The sequence below is a fragment of the Geotrypetes seraphini genome, chromosome 12 (assembly GCF_902459505.1).
Source record: "Geotrypetes seraphini chromosome 12, aGeoSer1.1, whole genome shotgun sequence".
Classification (NCBI taxonomy): Eukaryota; Metazoa; Chordata; class Amphibia; order Gymnophiona; family Dermophiidae; genus Geotrypetes; species Geotrypetes seraphini.
In genome coordinates, this window is record NC_047095.1 from 99093480 (window position 1) to 99110510 (window position 17031).

The window sequence follows — 17031 nt, forward strand, 5'->3', positions numbered from 1 at the left end:
CGGTCCAGAGGAGGGCGACGAAAATGATAGGAGGCTTGCGCCAGAAGACGTATGAGGAGAGACTGGAAGCCCTGAATATGTATACCCTAGAGGAAAGGAGAGACAGGGGAGATATGATTCAGACGTTCAAATACTTAAAGGGTATTAACGTAGAACAAAATCTTTTCCAGAGAAAGGAAAATGGTAAAACCAGAGGACATAATTTGAGGTTGAAGGGTGGTAGATTCAGGGGCAATGTTTGGAAATTCTACTTTACGGAGAGGGTGGTGGATGCCTGGAATGCGCTCCCGAGAGAGGTGGTGGAGAGTAAAACTGTGACTGAGTTCAAAGAAGCGTGGGATGAACACAGAAGATTTAGAATCAGAAAATAATATTAAAGATTGAACTAGGCCAGTTACTGGGCAGACTTGTACGGTCTGTGTCTGTGCATGGCCGTTTGGAGGAGGATGGGCAGGGGAGGGCTTCAATGGCTGGGAGGGTGTAGATGGGCTGGAGTAAGTCTTAACAGAGATTTCGGCAGTTGGAACCCAAGCACGGTACCGGGAAAAGCTTTGGATTCTCGCCCAGAAATAGCTAAGAAGAAAAAAAAAAAAAAAAAAAAAAAATTTAAATTGAATCAGGTTGGGCAGACTAGATGGACCATTCGGGTCTTTATCTGCCGTCATCTACTATGTTACTATGTAGTATCGCTGGTTCAGAGCATGGCAGCACATCAGTACATCAGTGTGTGCGGCAAGCCATCTTCGCATTAGTGTGGGTGTATTCGGCATGCACGTAATCTTGGCTGCACGGAAGATTGTCTCCAGTCTGTAGACTGTAACATGGATCATGTGGTGAGTAAAGGGGGCTGTAAGTTTGCCTTTATGACAGGATCTTTTAAACTGTGTTTGTTTGCTGGATGATTATCCTGTGAGTCTTCTGGGGGGCTCTGTTATCGGCTGTTGTATACAGTTAATTTCATTTATTTGGTTCTATTGGTGTGTAGGGGCGGGATATTGGGAGCGGAGGGATGGGTGTTGAGTGTGTGGTTGGGGTGTAGGACTGTGTAATTTGTTGTTATGGCTCCCAAGAAATGTGTTATAAGAGGAATGTCAGGAAGGAGAAGAGTAACACTGGTGTACATAGGGCCGCTAAGAAGGCTACTCCTGCCACAAGGGTGGCTGGCACTTCAGGAGTGCATGGGCGGCAGGTAGCTCAAGGGGATCTGTGGGCACAGAGAATATGCTGGGCGCCCTTCTCCAGTTGCTGAAAAGTTGGATGTTTCAGTGGCGACAGAGGAGCGTGCTGTCACTAGCACTTCACAGTCACAAGGTGCCCCTGATCCTCCTTTGGCTTCTGCTGGTGAGTTTTCTCACTGTGTATCTGATTTGTTGGGCATGGTGGCTGGGGAGGGCAAGGGGTTGACAGGTGGGGTGGGATAGTTTGGGAGGAGCTCCGGTAAAGTCTTTGGGTAAAGTCTTTGGGCTGTGGGATAAGAAATTTTTGAATCGCCTGCAGCATGTTGTTAAGCATTTGGATAGGGAGCGCAAGAGTTGGAGGGCAGAAACAAGGGATCCCATGAGGGTATGGGAGTCCTTGGATTTGTAGGACTCTGCATTCTCCATCATCCTCTTCCTCTTTTGACATTGTGCCTGTGGTCACCTCTTGGGGTGTTGGTCTTGTTTTGGCTGTGCCTGCAGGGGGTGACACAGATTTCCAGATTGGGGCATATATTATGTGAGATTGCTCCACTGGATGGGCAGCTGTCTCAAAAATGGAAGAGGAAGATTTTACAAAGAAAATACCTTGATGCATTTTCCTTATTGCAGTATGAACATACGGGTTTGGATAAGAAAAAGAGTGATGAAGTTAGGGAGGAGGGGAAGAAAAAGAAAAGTAGTTTTGCACACTATTTTTAATTAATTGTTAAGCTTCAATGTTTATGTTAGAGTTTTAGGTGGTGCGAAACTGGAATTGTATCCTGGCTTACTCCGTTATGCAGATTTAATACTATGGGCCTACCGGACTTATGGGGTGGGCTTAGTTAAATTATGATGAGCATTTTAGGTGTAGCCTTGCTCAAGATAAGTCCAAGGCCTGGGGTTATCGGGATGTTGACTTGTGGTTGACTGAAATGATTTCAGTTACACTGGTGTTTTTCGGGGAGTACGCTCAGGAGGATTGTTGCCCTTGGGGAGGGGTGGTTCAGGACCAATGGGATTGGGTCTAGCAGGAGCAAGTGTTGGGGGACTGGGATTGCTTGGGTGGGGAAGGTGGTCAGTGAGGTGGGTCCTTTGGGTCTGCATGTTTCCAGTTCAATGCCAGATGGTGTGACTGAGTTGGGTATAGATTCTGGCATTTGTGCAATATACTGGCCCCCACCACGCTATTAGATGCCTGGGAACTTGGGCTAAGGGACCCGCAGGATGGTCAGCTTGGTCAGCTTCCCCGGGTGTGTTTGGTCAAGGCCGCATCACCTGATTTGCAGGAACTCTCTTATTGGTTGCACACTTACCAGAATCAGGCAGATGCAAGCATGCTGTGGGAGGGTTTTGCTGAAGGGTTCCTTATACCTTTTGAAGGTCCCCTGTTGTTGCACCGGTGTGTTAATTCACCTTCAGTGCACACATACGCATCAGTGGTGTGGAAAATATTGGGTAAGGAGATTCAGTTGGGGAAAATTGCAGGGCCTTTCCAGACTCTTCCTTTTGCAAATTTGGTGATTTCTCCCCTTGTTGTTATTCTGAAGAAGGAGCCCAAGAAGTTCCGTTTAATTCATAACTTATCCTTTCTGTTAGGTCACAGAGTAAATTCTTTTATTGACCCTCATTTTTGTTTGGTCCAGTATACCTCCTTTGATCGAGCATTGGAGATGTTACTTTAGTTTGGGTCAAGGTGCTTTAATGACAAAAACAGATATTGAATCGGCTTTTTGTTTACTGCCCTCATCCTTTTATTTATTAGGTTTTCAGTTTGAACATAATTATTATTTTGATAAATATATGCCCATGGGTTGCTCAGTGTCCTGTACCTATTTTGAGGCTTTCTCTATGTTTCTGCATTGGGTGATGGAACAGAGTGTTGGGTCTTCCTATATTGTCCATTATCTAGATGATTTTTTGTTTGGAGGTATAATGGGGTCTAATCAGTGTGGTATATTGTTGGATACTTTTTTTGTGGTGTGATGCAGGTTTTGGGAGTTCCTCTAGCTGAAGGTAAATCTGAGGGGCCTTGCTCTAGTTTGGTGTTTTAGAGAATCGAGTTACATTCCATGCGCATGGAATCTCGACTACCGGCAGTGAAGGTGCTAGGTTTTCATAAGGAAATTGATGGAGCTCTCCAGAGGTGTAAGTTGACCCTCACAGAGGTGCAGTCTTTGGTGGGGCATTTGAATTTTGCTTCACAAATAATTCCTATGGGATGTGTTTTTGCTTGTCGTCTGGCCTTTTTGATAAAAGGGGTCTCTAAGAAGTATTAGCGGATCCGCTTGTATTGTGAAGTCCAGGACAATTTGTTGATGTGGAAGACATTTTTGTTGACTTTTAATGAGCTCATGGTGTGACCACAGCCTTCTGTGTCCTCTACTGATTTACAGTTATTTATGGATGTAGAGGGTGGGTTTGGTTTTGCAATTTATTTTAATAGGGCATGGTGTGCAGAGGCGTGGACGGAGTGATGGCGAGAATGTGGTTGGTGTGCCAATGTAGCTTATGTAGCAATGTAGATGTAAATCTACACCTGGAACAGGCAGAGAATTCCAATGTTTCAGATCTTTTCTCCTTCCTAACATCCCTAGGATACTCTAAACCACCCCCAAACAAAACACATACCAAAGGACATCACTTAGACCTGATCTCATTCCTCCCCAATTCCTCCCCTGCCCCCCTCCCAGCATAAGCTTCAAAGACGAAACTTGGACCCCCACCCCTTGGTCAGATCACCTCCGATGCAACTTTAACTTACACTGGCTCAAAAAACAAAGCCAAAGGACTCAAAGAACTACTCACAAAGAAAAACCAATATGGACTAGAGGTCAACTAAACCCTGAAAAATTCTGGTCCCACTACGACCCAACATCCACCACAGACCCAAACCCCAACTTCATCCCAGGCTGGAACAACTTCAGCACCCAGGTTCTAAATGACCTGTCCCCACTGAAACCCTATAAGAAAAAACACTGCTCATCTCCCAACTGGTTTGACGCCAACCTACTAGCTCTGAAACGAGAAGTACGCAAACTAGAAAGAATCTGGTGCAAATCCGGCACAAATACAGATAGATATGCCTGGCGTACTAAAGTTACCGAATACAAAAAAATGATCAACGCTCCAAATATTATGCCCAATCAATCAACACCCCAACCCTGAACAGCAATAAACTCTTCAGACTTATCAACTCATTATTTGACATCAACTCATATAAAAGCTCCCCCACAGACCTTCCACCCTCCCCAACAAACCTAGCTGACTACTTCGCCAACAAAATTCACAACTTAAAAACCTCTCTCGCAACAACAAGCACCAGCCCAACAACCCTTCTGCCCACCCCAAACAATGAAGGTATTACCGCCGACATGACCTGGAATCGCTTTGAGAACCCAGACTGGAACCTATTCCTACAGCTATATACTAAATATGCCAAATCAAACTGCCTTCTAGACAATTGCCCATCCTCCATCATGAAAATAGCCCCCCCCTTTCAAAGTGGAGCTCTTCAACTGGATTACCCTCTGCCTATCACTGGCTACTTCCCACTGGAACTTGGCCACATCCTCATATCTCCAACCATCAAAAACCCCAAAGAACCACTCTCCACAACCACCAACTACAGACCCATCGCCAACATACCCTTCTTCCTCAAGATTATGGAAGGCCTTGTAAACCAGGACCTCATGTCTTACCTCGATAAATTTAACATCCTTCATGATTCCCAGTCTGGATTCCGCACTAACTACAGCACGGAAACCGTCCTAGCATCTCTAACCGACTACCTCCTCCAACTATTCTCACAGGGAAACAGTGCCCTAATACTCCAGTTTGACCTCAGTAGTGCCTTTGACCTGGTAGACCATGACATCCTACTCAACTACCTCGATTCCATAGGCATTTCAGGACAGGTACTAACCTGGCTCACAGGCTTCTTAAAAAAACGCACCTACCAAGTACACAACGAGGGAACCTACTCCCACACCTGGTCCAACCCCTGTGGAGTTCCACAAGGCTCCCCCTATCACCCCTCCCTCTTTTACAAAACTGTACTGTGTATTTTAGCCATGGTGGTAACAGCTCTGATGCTCATAGAATTCTGAGCATCAGAGCTGCTACCACCACAGCCGGCACTAAAAAATGCTCCACAGTTTTGTAAAAGGGGGGATAAAATAGAAATACATAGACATAGGTTAAATTGAACCAGTAAGAAGCTGGACTCTACATACAGTGCACCACAGAAACAGTGACACGTCTCCTAAAGCAATATCTACATGACTTCACTGGGACACATGTTATCTGACCGAAAGTTGAAATCTTACATCTACACAGATGACATCACAATTGTCATCCCCATCTACTCATTCTCGCAAGAAACAGAGCAACACATCTCATCAGTACTTACCATGGTCGAACACTGGACCACTCAGTCCAAACTGAAACTAAATCCAGAAAAGACTAAACTCTTCCTAGCAAGTCCCAACCACAAATTAACGAACACCACCTTACAACTCAACGGCCTAACTTACCCTATTAACCCCACCATCAAAATCCTTAGAGTCATCCTAGACCGCTGCCTGACCTTCGAAGACCACACCAACGCCCAGGTCAAAAAATGCTTTTATATCCTCTGTAAACTCTGTACCATCAAACATTACTTCGACTTCCCCTCCTTCAGACTGCTGGTCCAATCCCTAATCCTGAGCACACTGGATTACTGTAATATAATTTATATGGGCTCCTACAAGAAAACCATCAAACGACTGAGACTTATCCAAAACACCGCGGTCCGCCTAATCTTCGGCCTCAAAAAGTCAGACCATATCACCCCTTACTATAGAAAACTGCACTGGTTGCCAATAGAAGCGAGAGTCATCTTCAAATTCGCCTGCCTCTGCTTCAAAACCTTAACTGGCTTATCCCCGATTTATCTGTTTTACCACTTCGTGTTCCCTGGAACCACTCGCATGCGTAATGCCAACCTGTTTACCTACCCCTCCCCAAAGGGATGCACCTACAAAAGATTCCTCAATAGAACTCTCTCATACCAAGCTGGCAGATGGACAAACTGCCTAACCACCCTCATCTCATCTGCCCCATCTTACTCATCCTTCAGGAAATCTCTCAAATCTTTCCTCTACGACAAATTTCTTGAACCTCCCTCATCACTAAATAATCAAATACTTCCATCCTATAACTGATACTGGTTGTCTGCTTGACATTCACCACCCTGCATTGGTTTTGTACACTGCTTTGTTCTTTATAAGCCTCTCGCACTGCCTCTCCACTATATACATATCTCTGCTGTATATGTACAGTCTCCTGCATGGTAAATCTACACTGTTCTTTGCTGTATAAATACCTTTACTGAATATGTACAGTTCTCATTGTATCTTCGCTGTAAATGTACAGTCTCTTTCTCTGTAAACCACTTTGAACTGTTTGTGGTACTGCGGTATATAAAAATAAAGTTATTATTATTAAAGTTATTATTTGGAGTTATTTCCAGTTTGGGTGGCATTGGAGTTGTTTGGAGACAGTTTGATGAATAGAAGAGTCATTTTGAGTTCTGATAATTTGGCAGTGGTTGAGGCTGTGAATAGGCAATGCGCTTATTGCCCGCTTTTAGTGGGTCTATTACACTTAGTGGTGCTGGATTGTTTGCAGTTGAATTTGACTCTGAGGGCGAGTCATGTGCCGGGCCACTTTAATGATATTGCTGATTCTCTCTCTCAATTTCAGTGGGTCTGTTTCCATATATTGGCTCTGTGAGCGGACACTGGACCGACAGTGATGCCTCCAGAGTTGTGGAAAATTTCCTAGACTCTTCATGAATTTGTTGAAGAATTTGTTAGCATCTAATACGTGGAGAGTTTACAGTGCAGGCTGGAATTGATTTGAGCAATTTTTGCAGCTGTTTTTTGCAGTAATAATTGAGCGCTGCATTATTTATGTTATTTTATTTTCACATATGGTTGGTTGGTCTCTGGGATTAGTAAATCAGGCTTTGATTGGGGTGGCTTTCGTCTGCAAGTTACAAGGGTTGCCAGAATCTACTTCTTCCTTTTAAGTCCGGAAACTCCGGGTGGGGTATGTTCGAGGGTGTGCACCTGTTCGTTCCCCTTTGGTAAGGTTGCTTATTTTGCTTGCAAATTTAGAGGCTATTGCAGCTGCACTACAGGGGATTTGTATTTCTCCTTTTGAAGGGACTCATTTTCATCTGGCTTTCTCTGTAGCCTTTTTTGGTGCACTGCGTATTAGTGAGTTGGTTGCTCCTTCCAAGCGGGGGGAAGGTTAGATGGGGATTTTGTGGTCTGATGTGATGTTGTCTCCACTGGAGTTGCATTGTTGCATCAGACGCTCTAAGACAGATGGGGAAGGGCAGTTAGCTGCAGTTACATGTCAGCTCAATTCTCAGAGTGTCCGATATCTTTGGCACATATGTATGCACCTATATATCCCACAAGGGGTTTGTATTTGTTGGTGCATTTTGATGGGGCTCCTTTAACTCAATTTCATTTTGCTTAAGTTTTAAGAAAGTTTTGGGTAGTGTGGGTTTAGATCCTACAATATTTGGTACCCACTTTGCTGCCAAACATGGGGAGTCCTTCGATCTTATTCATAGAATTGGGTATTGGGCTTCTAAGAGGTATTTGGGATATATGTTTACAGTTTAATACTGACTGATCTGTTAATTTTCTTTCTGTTCTTGTCTTTATATAGAATTTGTCTGTTGATATTTGTGTCTGGCTATGTGGGCATTTTTTCCTGTTCTGGGCAAAAAAGCATTCAGATAAATCACATTGGGGGTTGAATCTTGGCCTTGCTGATTTGGGTATCAACATTCACTGGATGGGACAGTGAGGGATGTGCTGGAATCAACTTGTGCACATGTTGTTGGAAGCTGAACATTTTTCCTATCCAGATTTAATTTTAGTGCATTTGGGTGGAATGATTTATGTTATATTAAGGGTGTGGATTTAATTAGACAGATGAAAAGGGACTTTGTGATTCTATTGTCTCATTTTCCTTTAACTAGGATAGTGTGGTCCAAGATTATCTCTCACCTGGTGTTGAAGGATGCTAGAAATGAGCGTGAAATTGAGTGTCTGTGCCACAGGGTAAATGTGGATGTGGCTCATTGGATTGGATGTTTGGGAGGTATGGTACTTACTTATGATTTGTTGACTGCAGATTGCCCCGGCTTATATTGGTCAGATGGGGTTCATTTATCTGATATAGGGTTAGATATTTTCCTGAGCATGGTTCAGGATTTGTTAGAATCTTTGTATAAGGTTTGATTTGGCTGCAGCTACAGTTAATTTTGGGGGGAGTGGTGATAAGCTTTAGCTATCACTGCTTTGGCAGAAATGGGGAGGGGATCCTTCCAAGCAGCCATTGATTGTGGGGAAATAAGTATGATATATTATAATGTTGTATATTGTGTGCAGCGCCGCCACAGACAGATGTGAGGCCGGGCAACAGCGCAGGTCTTGCAAATGGGATACTTGGAATAGAATATTATGTCATGGGATGTTGGGGCACAGCAGCTAGCTCATGACCGACTAGCTGCTGGGAAAGGAAATTGGAAGGCCACTTAGGAAGAGATGGATAAAATTTGAATTGAATTGCTCTGTGATTGTTTGAATTAATAAACCTGTGGCCAAATTTCTGCCAACAGTTGTAAGTGGTTTATTTTGGAGTGTTCAGTTTATGAGTTGTTCAAATGCATGGTGCGAGTTCCAAATATTATGTATTTTCTTCAAGCCGTTTTTAAAATTTTTACAAAAAAATTTAAAAAAGGTTTAAAATAATAATTATTTTTTCTTTTTTTCTATAATTTCTCTTATTGTAAACAATTTAGATATCTTTGATGGACATATATAAAGAAACTAATGGAAACTTATGTAAAGTGTAATCAAGCAATCTGGTACCAATTTATCTTTTCCTAGGTCTGGGTTCAGTAAGATAAAGTCAGTTCTGGTAGGAACCATAAAACAAGGAAGCCAAGATGCAGGTAGGACTGCTAAACAGGTCACACCATGCTGCAAGCAAGGAAACAGTTTAATCAAGCCCACAGCTCTCAGGAGGTCAAGTGACTAAATAACAGCCTATACTTGTTGCTAGTTTCCACAAGCCTAGCAAAGAATGGCAAAGAGGTGGGACAGAGAGCAATGACACTGAGAAGATACAGGAAAGCACAGCCCCCCAAAGAAACCAGGTTAAACATCTACAAGATTTTGTATTTGAATTCCCTGAAACTGAAATGCAGGAAGGGGTTCTCAGGGAAGACAAGGCCATAGTCAAGAGATTAAATGAATGTTTTGCATTTGTCTTCAATGAGGAAGATAAGGGACAGATACTAGTACCAGAAATGGTAGTCAATGCTGATAAACCAGAGAAAGTGAAACAGATCTCTGAAACACTGGAAGATATAATAGGTCAGTTTGACAAACTGAATATTAGCAAAGTACCTGGACTGGATGGTATACATTCCAGAGTGCTGATAGAAGATCAAAATAAACATGCAAAGCTATTGTTAGTCATTTGTCTTTAAAATCCAGCATTGTACTGGAAGACTGGAGGGTAATCAACATGACACCAATTTTTAAAAGGGGTTCCAGAGATGATCTTAAAAATTATAGACTGATTAGTTTGATGTTGGTGCCAGACAAATTAGTAGATACTATTTTAAAGAACAAAATGACAGAACTTGCACATAAGCATGGATTAATGAGAGAAAGCCAACATGAATTTAGTCAAGAGAAATCTTGCCTTACCAATCTATTATATTTCTTTGATGAGGTGAATGAACATGTGGATAAAAGTGTGCCAGTTGATATTGTACATCTAGTTTTTCAAAAGGCATGTTCATTTTTAACCTAACTTACCTTATTAAAACTTACCTTACCTTATTAAAACTTACCTTACCTTATTAAAACTTACCTTATATTAAACAGGTCCCCAACTGTTTTATAGCAATGGAGAAAATCTTTAGATTATAAACCCTCTTGAGAAAGGACAAGTTTCATTTCATTTTTTTAATTATATTAAAAATGAATATACCACAATTCCAAAGTGATATACAGTACCTACAGACAATGTCTACAAAATCTGAATGTAAATCTTCCTTCAGCTACCAAGTTTATTTAAGATTTGATAAATCACTTAATCAAACTTCAAAGTGATGTACATAGCTAAAATTCATACAACTTTCAGGGGGACAAACATACCACATTTAATCATAAATAAGACTTACACATAAGGATGAAAGAGGGAAAGAAATGCAATATTTTAAAGAAAATAAGATAAAAAGGGAATGGACAAAGGGTAGATTAATAATAAATAAATAAATAAAGTTGCACTACAGACTCTAGGAAATGAATCAAGACAAGAGTACTATCAGTTGAAAGCATCTTTAAAAAGAAAGTCTGTCAACTTACACTTGAATCATGTGCGTTAAACAATTGACTGTTTAATGCATAATCTTAAAAATTTTACTATAGAATCTTTTTTTAACATTTTGGTGATGGTGTGGCTCTGCTTAATTTTTATAACACAAGATTGATGCATTTTTTCTTTTAAGCTATCTCTATTGTTAGACTAACCTGAGGGCCTCAGTTTTCATGGAAAAATAGAAACATGACAGCAGTTAAAGGCCTAATGACCCATCCAGTCTGCCCTTTCGCATCATCCATTATCTTCTCTTCTCCATAAGAGATCCCACATGCATGCTCCATGCTATCTTGAATTCAAATACAGTCTTCATCTCCACCACTTCCACTGGGAGGCCATTTCACATATCTACCACCTTTTCTATAAAGAAACATTTTCTTAAATTACTCCTGAGACTATCACCACTTAGCTTCATCCTATACCCTCTCCATGTGGTATCCTATCCTATGGTGTTTTGTTTTTAAAAGAACATAGGGCAGTTCCTGAATTATCACCATGACTATTTGGCCAACTGGTAGGAAAAGAGGAATCTTATCAAGTATTTTCCCCATTCTGTAAAGATAAAAATCGCCCCATCAAGCCTGTGTTCTCCCTTTTATGTATTTCTATCCTATTAATTATTGCATTTCTCACACCTTATCATATGTCAAAATTGAAACTCAACCCTGAGAAAACTAAGATCTTTCTTGCTAGCCCCAACAACAAACTCAGGGAAACTACCATTCAACTCAATGGTCAAAGTTTTGAGATAGCAAGTCACATCAAAATCTTGGGAGTTACTCTATGTTCAAGAAACACACTGACCAAATGACTATAAAATGCTTTGCTATTTTATAGAAACTAAGAACCATAAAAAAATATTTTAACATGGAGTCCTTTAGGATACTAGTTCAATCCACCATCCTATCTGCCTTAGACTATTGTAATATCACATACCTAGGGTCAACCAAGAAAATATTGCTAAGACTTCGCCTGGTTCAAAATGTGGCTGTTAGTCTTATTTTTGGATTAAAAAAGTTTGACCTTGTAAGCCCTTTTTATGTGCAACTTCATTGGCTCCCTTTCGAAACTGGAGTTATTTTTAAATTCAGCTGCATTTGTTATAAAGCACTCTTCAGACTACTACCATCATACCTATCCACCTAAAATTATTCTCATCAAATAAGAACACAAGAAACTTGGGTTTGTTTATGTACCCTGCTCTGAAAGCCTGCCATTTTAAAAGTTTCTTAGACAAAACTCTGGCTGTCAAGTGGGGAAAATGAACTCTTGGCTGTGTCCTCTAATTGCCCAATCCCAATCTTATCTTGAGTTCAGAAAATTGATAAAAACCTATTTGTTTGCTAAATTTATGCAATATCACATTATATTGCATTATACTATATCATATTGTATTTCATTATATTGTATTCCACTGAATTCTACTGTATTTTGTGTCTTTGTTGATATGTCTCAGTTCCTCTTGCTGTGAACCACCCGGAACTTCCGGTTGGGCGGTATATAAGAAAATAGATTATTATTATTATGTATAAAATTAAATATCTTTGTGAGTTTGTACTTGACACCCCATATTTATTTAAATTTTTATTATTATGTGCTAATTATTTTTATGTGTTAAGCAGTATATACAATTTTAATTAAACTTGAAACTGAATTACACTTTTTGGAGATCTACATCCCTCCCTAATTTCAAGAACAGGGACCATAATATATACCCTATATTTATTTTTATCTCATGTTTTCCATGATATTACCCACCAGTTTGGTTGGAGATCTCTCCCTCTGCACACGGAATACAGTCATAACAGCAGATGGGTTTTCCTTCCTTGGTTAATTTTCTGTAACCAGGATGGCAACTTGGATTGCATGTGTACTGTGGAGGTATCTGAGGATTGAGAAAACATGTTATATAAATTCATTTGATAATGGATGGTTGTTTCTGAAATGGAATGCTTATTTTATTTATTTTTATATTGTCATCTTGTGTAATAGCATATTTCATGCTTAGGAAGGCACTTGTAAAAACTAAACTAAACTAAACCTTATATACCGGGTTAACAATAAATTAAAAAATAAGCTGAAGTACAAGAGAGTTAGTTTTCAAAATGTTTAGCGAATAAAAATGTATTTTTAATTTTTTTTAATCTTTATTCATTTTCAAATTTACAATAAGTGTGACAGTAAGTTAAAACATTTTAACATTAAATATATCACTTAATATTGAGCAATAATACAAATCATATAACCTTAACTCCCTCCTTTCCCATACTTTGTTAACAAATATTTTTATATCATATACTAAAAATTATCCATCCCCCACCCTGAATATTGAACTTATAAATTTAAGGGGGAAAAATGGCATCTATTCATTACAATATTTTATTAACGGCTCCCACACATCTTGAAATTTCCTTAAATAAAAGTTTTTAGAAGTTTACGGAAGAGTTGGAAGGAACTGGGACACTTCAAAGTTAGGAGAAGTTCATTTCATAATTGGGGAAATTTAAATGCCAGAGAGCCGCTAAAATACCCAAAATCTGTGGATTCTTGTCAATGCATAGACAGATTAGACCAGCCTCAGATCAAATTGGACCATTTTCATTGAGACAGATTTAAAGACTAATTAAGTTATATAATAATATTTAGAGCTCACTAATCTAAGGATAAGTTACAGTAATCAATAATTGAATATTCATAATACATCACATTAAAAATAAAAACAGTGAAATGAAAAAAAAAACTTTACAAAGGCAGAATAGCCATAAAGTTTCAAAATAGAAAAAAAAGCATCATGCTCTCCTCACATCCTACTTGCTTCCTGAAAAAGGACACCTTCTCCTTTCTGAGTTGGGGAGTGGACAAGTGATTTAAGCAGCTGCCTCAGCACCCTGAGGTTGTGAGTTCAATTCCCACAGCAGCTCCTTGTGACTCTGGGAAAGTTGTTTAATACTTTGTCTTTTGCAACTTTGCCTGTTCTAGCAATTTTTAAAGACTCATTATTAAACTTTGATACAAACTGTAGATAAAGGATTTGTGACCACAGGTTGGTATTGAAGAATTCCTGAAATTTACAGGTGGGACAGGTGGGACAGATGATATGAAAACTGAGTTTGTAAATGAATCAACATTAAGTGAATATATTAAAATTAAGGGAATCAAAATGAGGTCTAGTGAAAAAGTCTAAGGCATTGTAATTACAGATTGAAAAGTCTAAATTGCTGTATTTGTATTTTAGCTGTGCTAAGGAAGTTCAGAAGTTAACATTGTGACTTAAGACATGGGCAAATTTATGTGCCATTGTTCATATACATCCATGGGATTTAAAGATAAGGTTCTCAGAGAAAACAGGAAATCTGTTCCTTATAGATTAGAAAACACAAAACTAAGTTCATACAAAAGTTAGGATGTGTCTGCTTCTACAAACCAGGATGTAGGCCTATCTTGATATGATTTATTTCTTAACAGGTCATAAATATCAACAGGCATTTGGATGTAATATGGAGAAAAAGAGTAACACTGCCATCTATTGGACTTGATGAGCAAGTGAATGTCTGTTTTGACATTGTGATTTTATTTTCTATCCAGGCTATAGAGTTAACTAAATAATTATATTGGAAAAAAATATGTTTTTGTAAATGAACTAGGCTCAACAGGATGTACATTTTTAGGAAGTCTACATGTCATACTATTGTATGTTAATGTCAGGAAAAGATTAAAATGTATAGCCATGTCAGGATTGCTTTTTTAAAATTAACTTTGAAAAGAAAATTAAAACACAAAATACAATTCATTTTCCATTGAAATAAACAAAGAAAATTCCTGACTTAATATATAGTCCACAATTGGGAGAACAAAGTAAGAAAATTGAAATACCGTTCCAGGAAAAAGGGTAGATAAAAATAATAATTATAAAGAATAGAGCAGTTAACATCAGCTATTTATTAATAGACATGAGTTATCCTGTACTTTCCTAAGTAGCATCAGAAATCCCTTTTCCTTCTAAAAAAAAGTGCAACTGTTCTGGGTCGAATAAAATATACTTATTTTGTTGATAGTTAATAAGGCATTTACAGGGAAACCTCAACTGGAAGGAGGCTCCCAAGGAAATAACTTTAGATCTAAATTGTAGAAATTCCTTTCTTCAGGTTTGGGTCCATCTTGAAACATCTGGAAATATATAGACTCTTTCACCCAAGTAGAAAATCTGCTTTAAATTAAAGTATTACTTCAAAATCATGTCCTTATCTTGAAGGAAGATGAAGGATACTATCAAAGTAGCAAAACCCAGAATTTCAATTTCAGAAGATTCCAGTACTTCCAAGATTCCTAACTATTCTTGTTCTTCCTCTTCTTTCTTTTACAAAATGGTTCATTTTAGGAAATAAAGTTTTTGAATTGGGGGAATATTTGACTCTGAAACTTTTAAGGTGGAGATCAAAATTTTTTTAAAAATTTTTTTTATTTATATCCTTTTATAATTTCAAAATCAAGCATTACAATCTTGAAAAGAGATCAAAATATAAACAAAATTTTTATCATATATAGTAGGAAATTCAATCAACTATTCAGTCCACCAAATTTTGAATCAAGAGAGAAAATAAATTTCAATTAATTAACAAAATTATACAGATATAGAGTAACAACAATGAATACCTTCCCTACAGCCAGTAGACAGGTCATTCATCCATAGACTAAGAAACCAAACCTTCTTTTGGCCCTAAAAAATCTAATAGCTATTTGGGCTCAAAAAAATGGAAATTTTTATTTTGATAAGAAATAAAACATTTTGCTGGAAATTTAAGCAGCAAAAGAGCCCCAAGGACCAGGGCTCTTGGCCCCAAAGCCAAGAACTCCTTTCTACTCCTCTGTGTTTTCAAAGCTAAGTCTGGAAAAATTCTAACATTTGAGCCCATAAATTTATCATTTAAATGATGGAAATATAGGTGTAAAACATTCTCTATCACTTTCCAAGGCTAAAGTCAATAAGAGAGTGGTTCTATCTGTAACCACCTCAAAAGAACTTTCCAGAAATAAAGACAAATCAACATTATCTTTAGATTTTCCCTTAGGAGTAGATTCCTCTTGCGGTCTCTTAGGCCCTGATTCTGTATAGGATGCCTGGGAGAGGTGTCCTATACAGAATCGGGCCTACACTAACCCCGATTCTGTAACCAGCGTCCATGTTACAGACGTCCATGTTAGAGTAGATGCGGCCGCTACACTTATCGCTAAATTTCTCAGTCAAATTTGTTAGCTGCACCCCCTGTTGCTCAACCTTGGAAAAGATAGTCCCGTAATCAGTTTTGAGAGTTGAAAGACTCAATTTCAGGTTAGTGTCCATGATAGATATGGCCTGCCAAAGCCCTTCCATATAAATTTTCTCAGGTCTTTTCAGCTCCCCAAAACTGATGTTACTCCCTCCAGAAGCTCCTATCATCTCTCCTCCATTAGTGTTAGGGGATAAATGGCCAACCTCTCCACCACCATCATGCCTAGGCTCCATTGCTGGCATCCCTTCTCTGCTGGAGTCCATTCCTCCCACATCAGGCTGCTAAACTCCTGCAGCTCCCTGCACTGAAACACATCTGGGTTGGAGAGGAATTGACCTCTTCTCCAGGGTCAGAAATGCCCAGGCATATGCTGAGTTCGCCGGAAGACTTCTGGCTCACTCACGAAGTAGAGGGAAAAAGGGCTGTGCAGGAAAAAGGATTCAAGATCATTGGCTGAATCATACGCTGCAGGGTCCCGGGCGCCGGAGGGTTAGGGTAGACAGCTCCCTTTCTCTTCCCCATCCGAGTTAGAGTAGTGCTTCAGCAGTAAGTAGAGTAAGGAAAAAATCTCAAACATGCTGCTATCTGCTCAGACATCCGTTCATGTTGCCATCTTGATCCGATCAAAATTTTTTTAAAGATCTCTCTCGAGGTCATAAATTTAGGTATAGGAAAATTCAATAACCTTAAATTCAGGCTCCTAGTTTGGTTTTCAAGATTTTCAATTGTTTATTAAAGGTTTTGATCTCCAAAATAGTTTGTTCAATCACCCCTATTTTCTGGTCTTGTTGAACCTGAGTTTCAAGTTGATTAATTTTTAATGGAAACCCAAGTGTTAGTGAAATAACGTTGATACATACCAAATGTACATTTTCTGTTGCTGACTAAAGAGAGTCCAGAAATGTGTTCTGATGACATCAGCAGAAATGGGTGTGACTGACATAGTGGAACTGCACATTCTGATGACGTAGGCAGAAACAGGGTAAATGAAGTGCCAGAAATGCGCTTTTCTGACGTCAATGGAAACAGGGTAAATGAAGCACCAGAAATGTGCTTTTCTGATGAGACGGAAATGCATTTTCTGATGATGTTAGCTGAAACAGATTTAGTTAAACCCCCGG

General features: G+C 39.3%; 1 protein-coding gene across 1 annotated transcript in view; it reads right to left on the minus strand.

Moving 5' to 3' along the window:
- LOC117346161 (vomeronasal type-2 receptor 26-like) overlaps positions 1 to 16173 on the minus strand; it is a 28660-nt gene extending 12487 nt beyond the window's left edge. Inside the window, exons 1-2 of the mRNA XM_033915565.1 lie at positions 16114 to 16173; positions 12399 to 12525 (exon numbers count right to left, since the gene is read on the minus strand). Of these exons, the coding sequence (XP_033771456.1) occupies positions 12399 to 12525; positions 16114 to 16173 (187 nt within the window). The remainder of the gene's footprint in view (positions 1 to 12398; positions 12526 to 16113) is intronic.
- Positions 16174 to 17031: the final 858 nt, after the last annotated feature.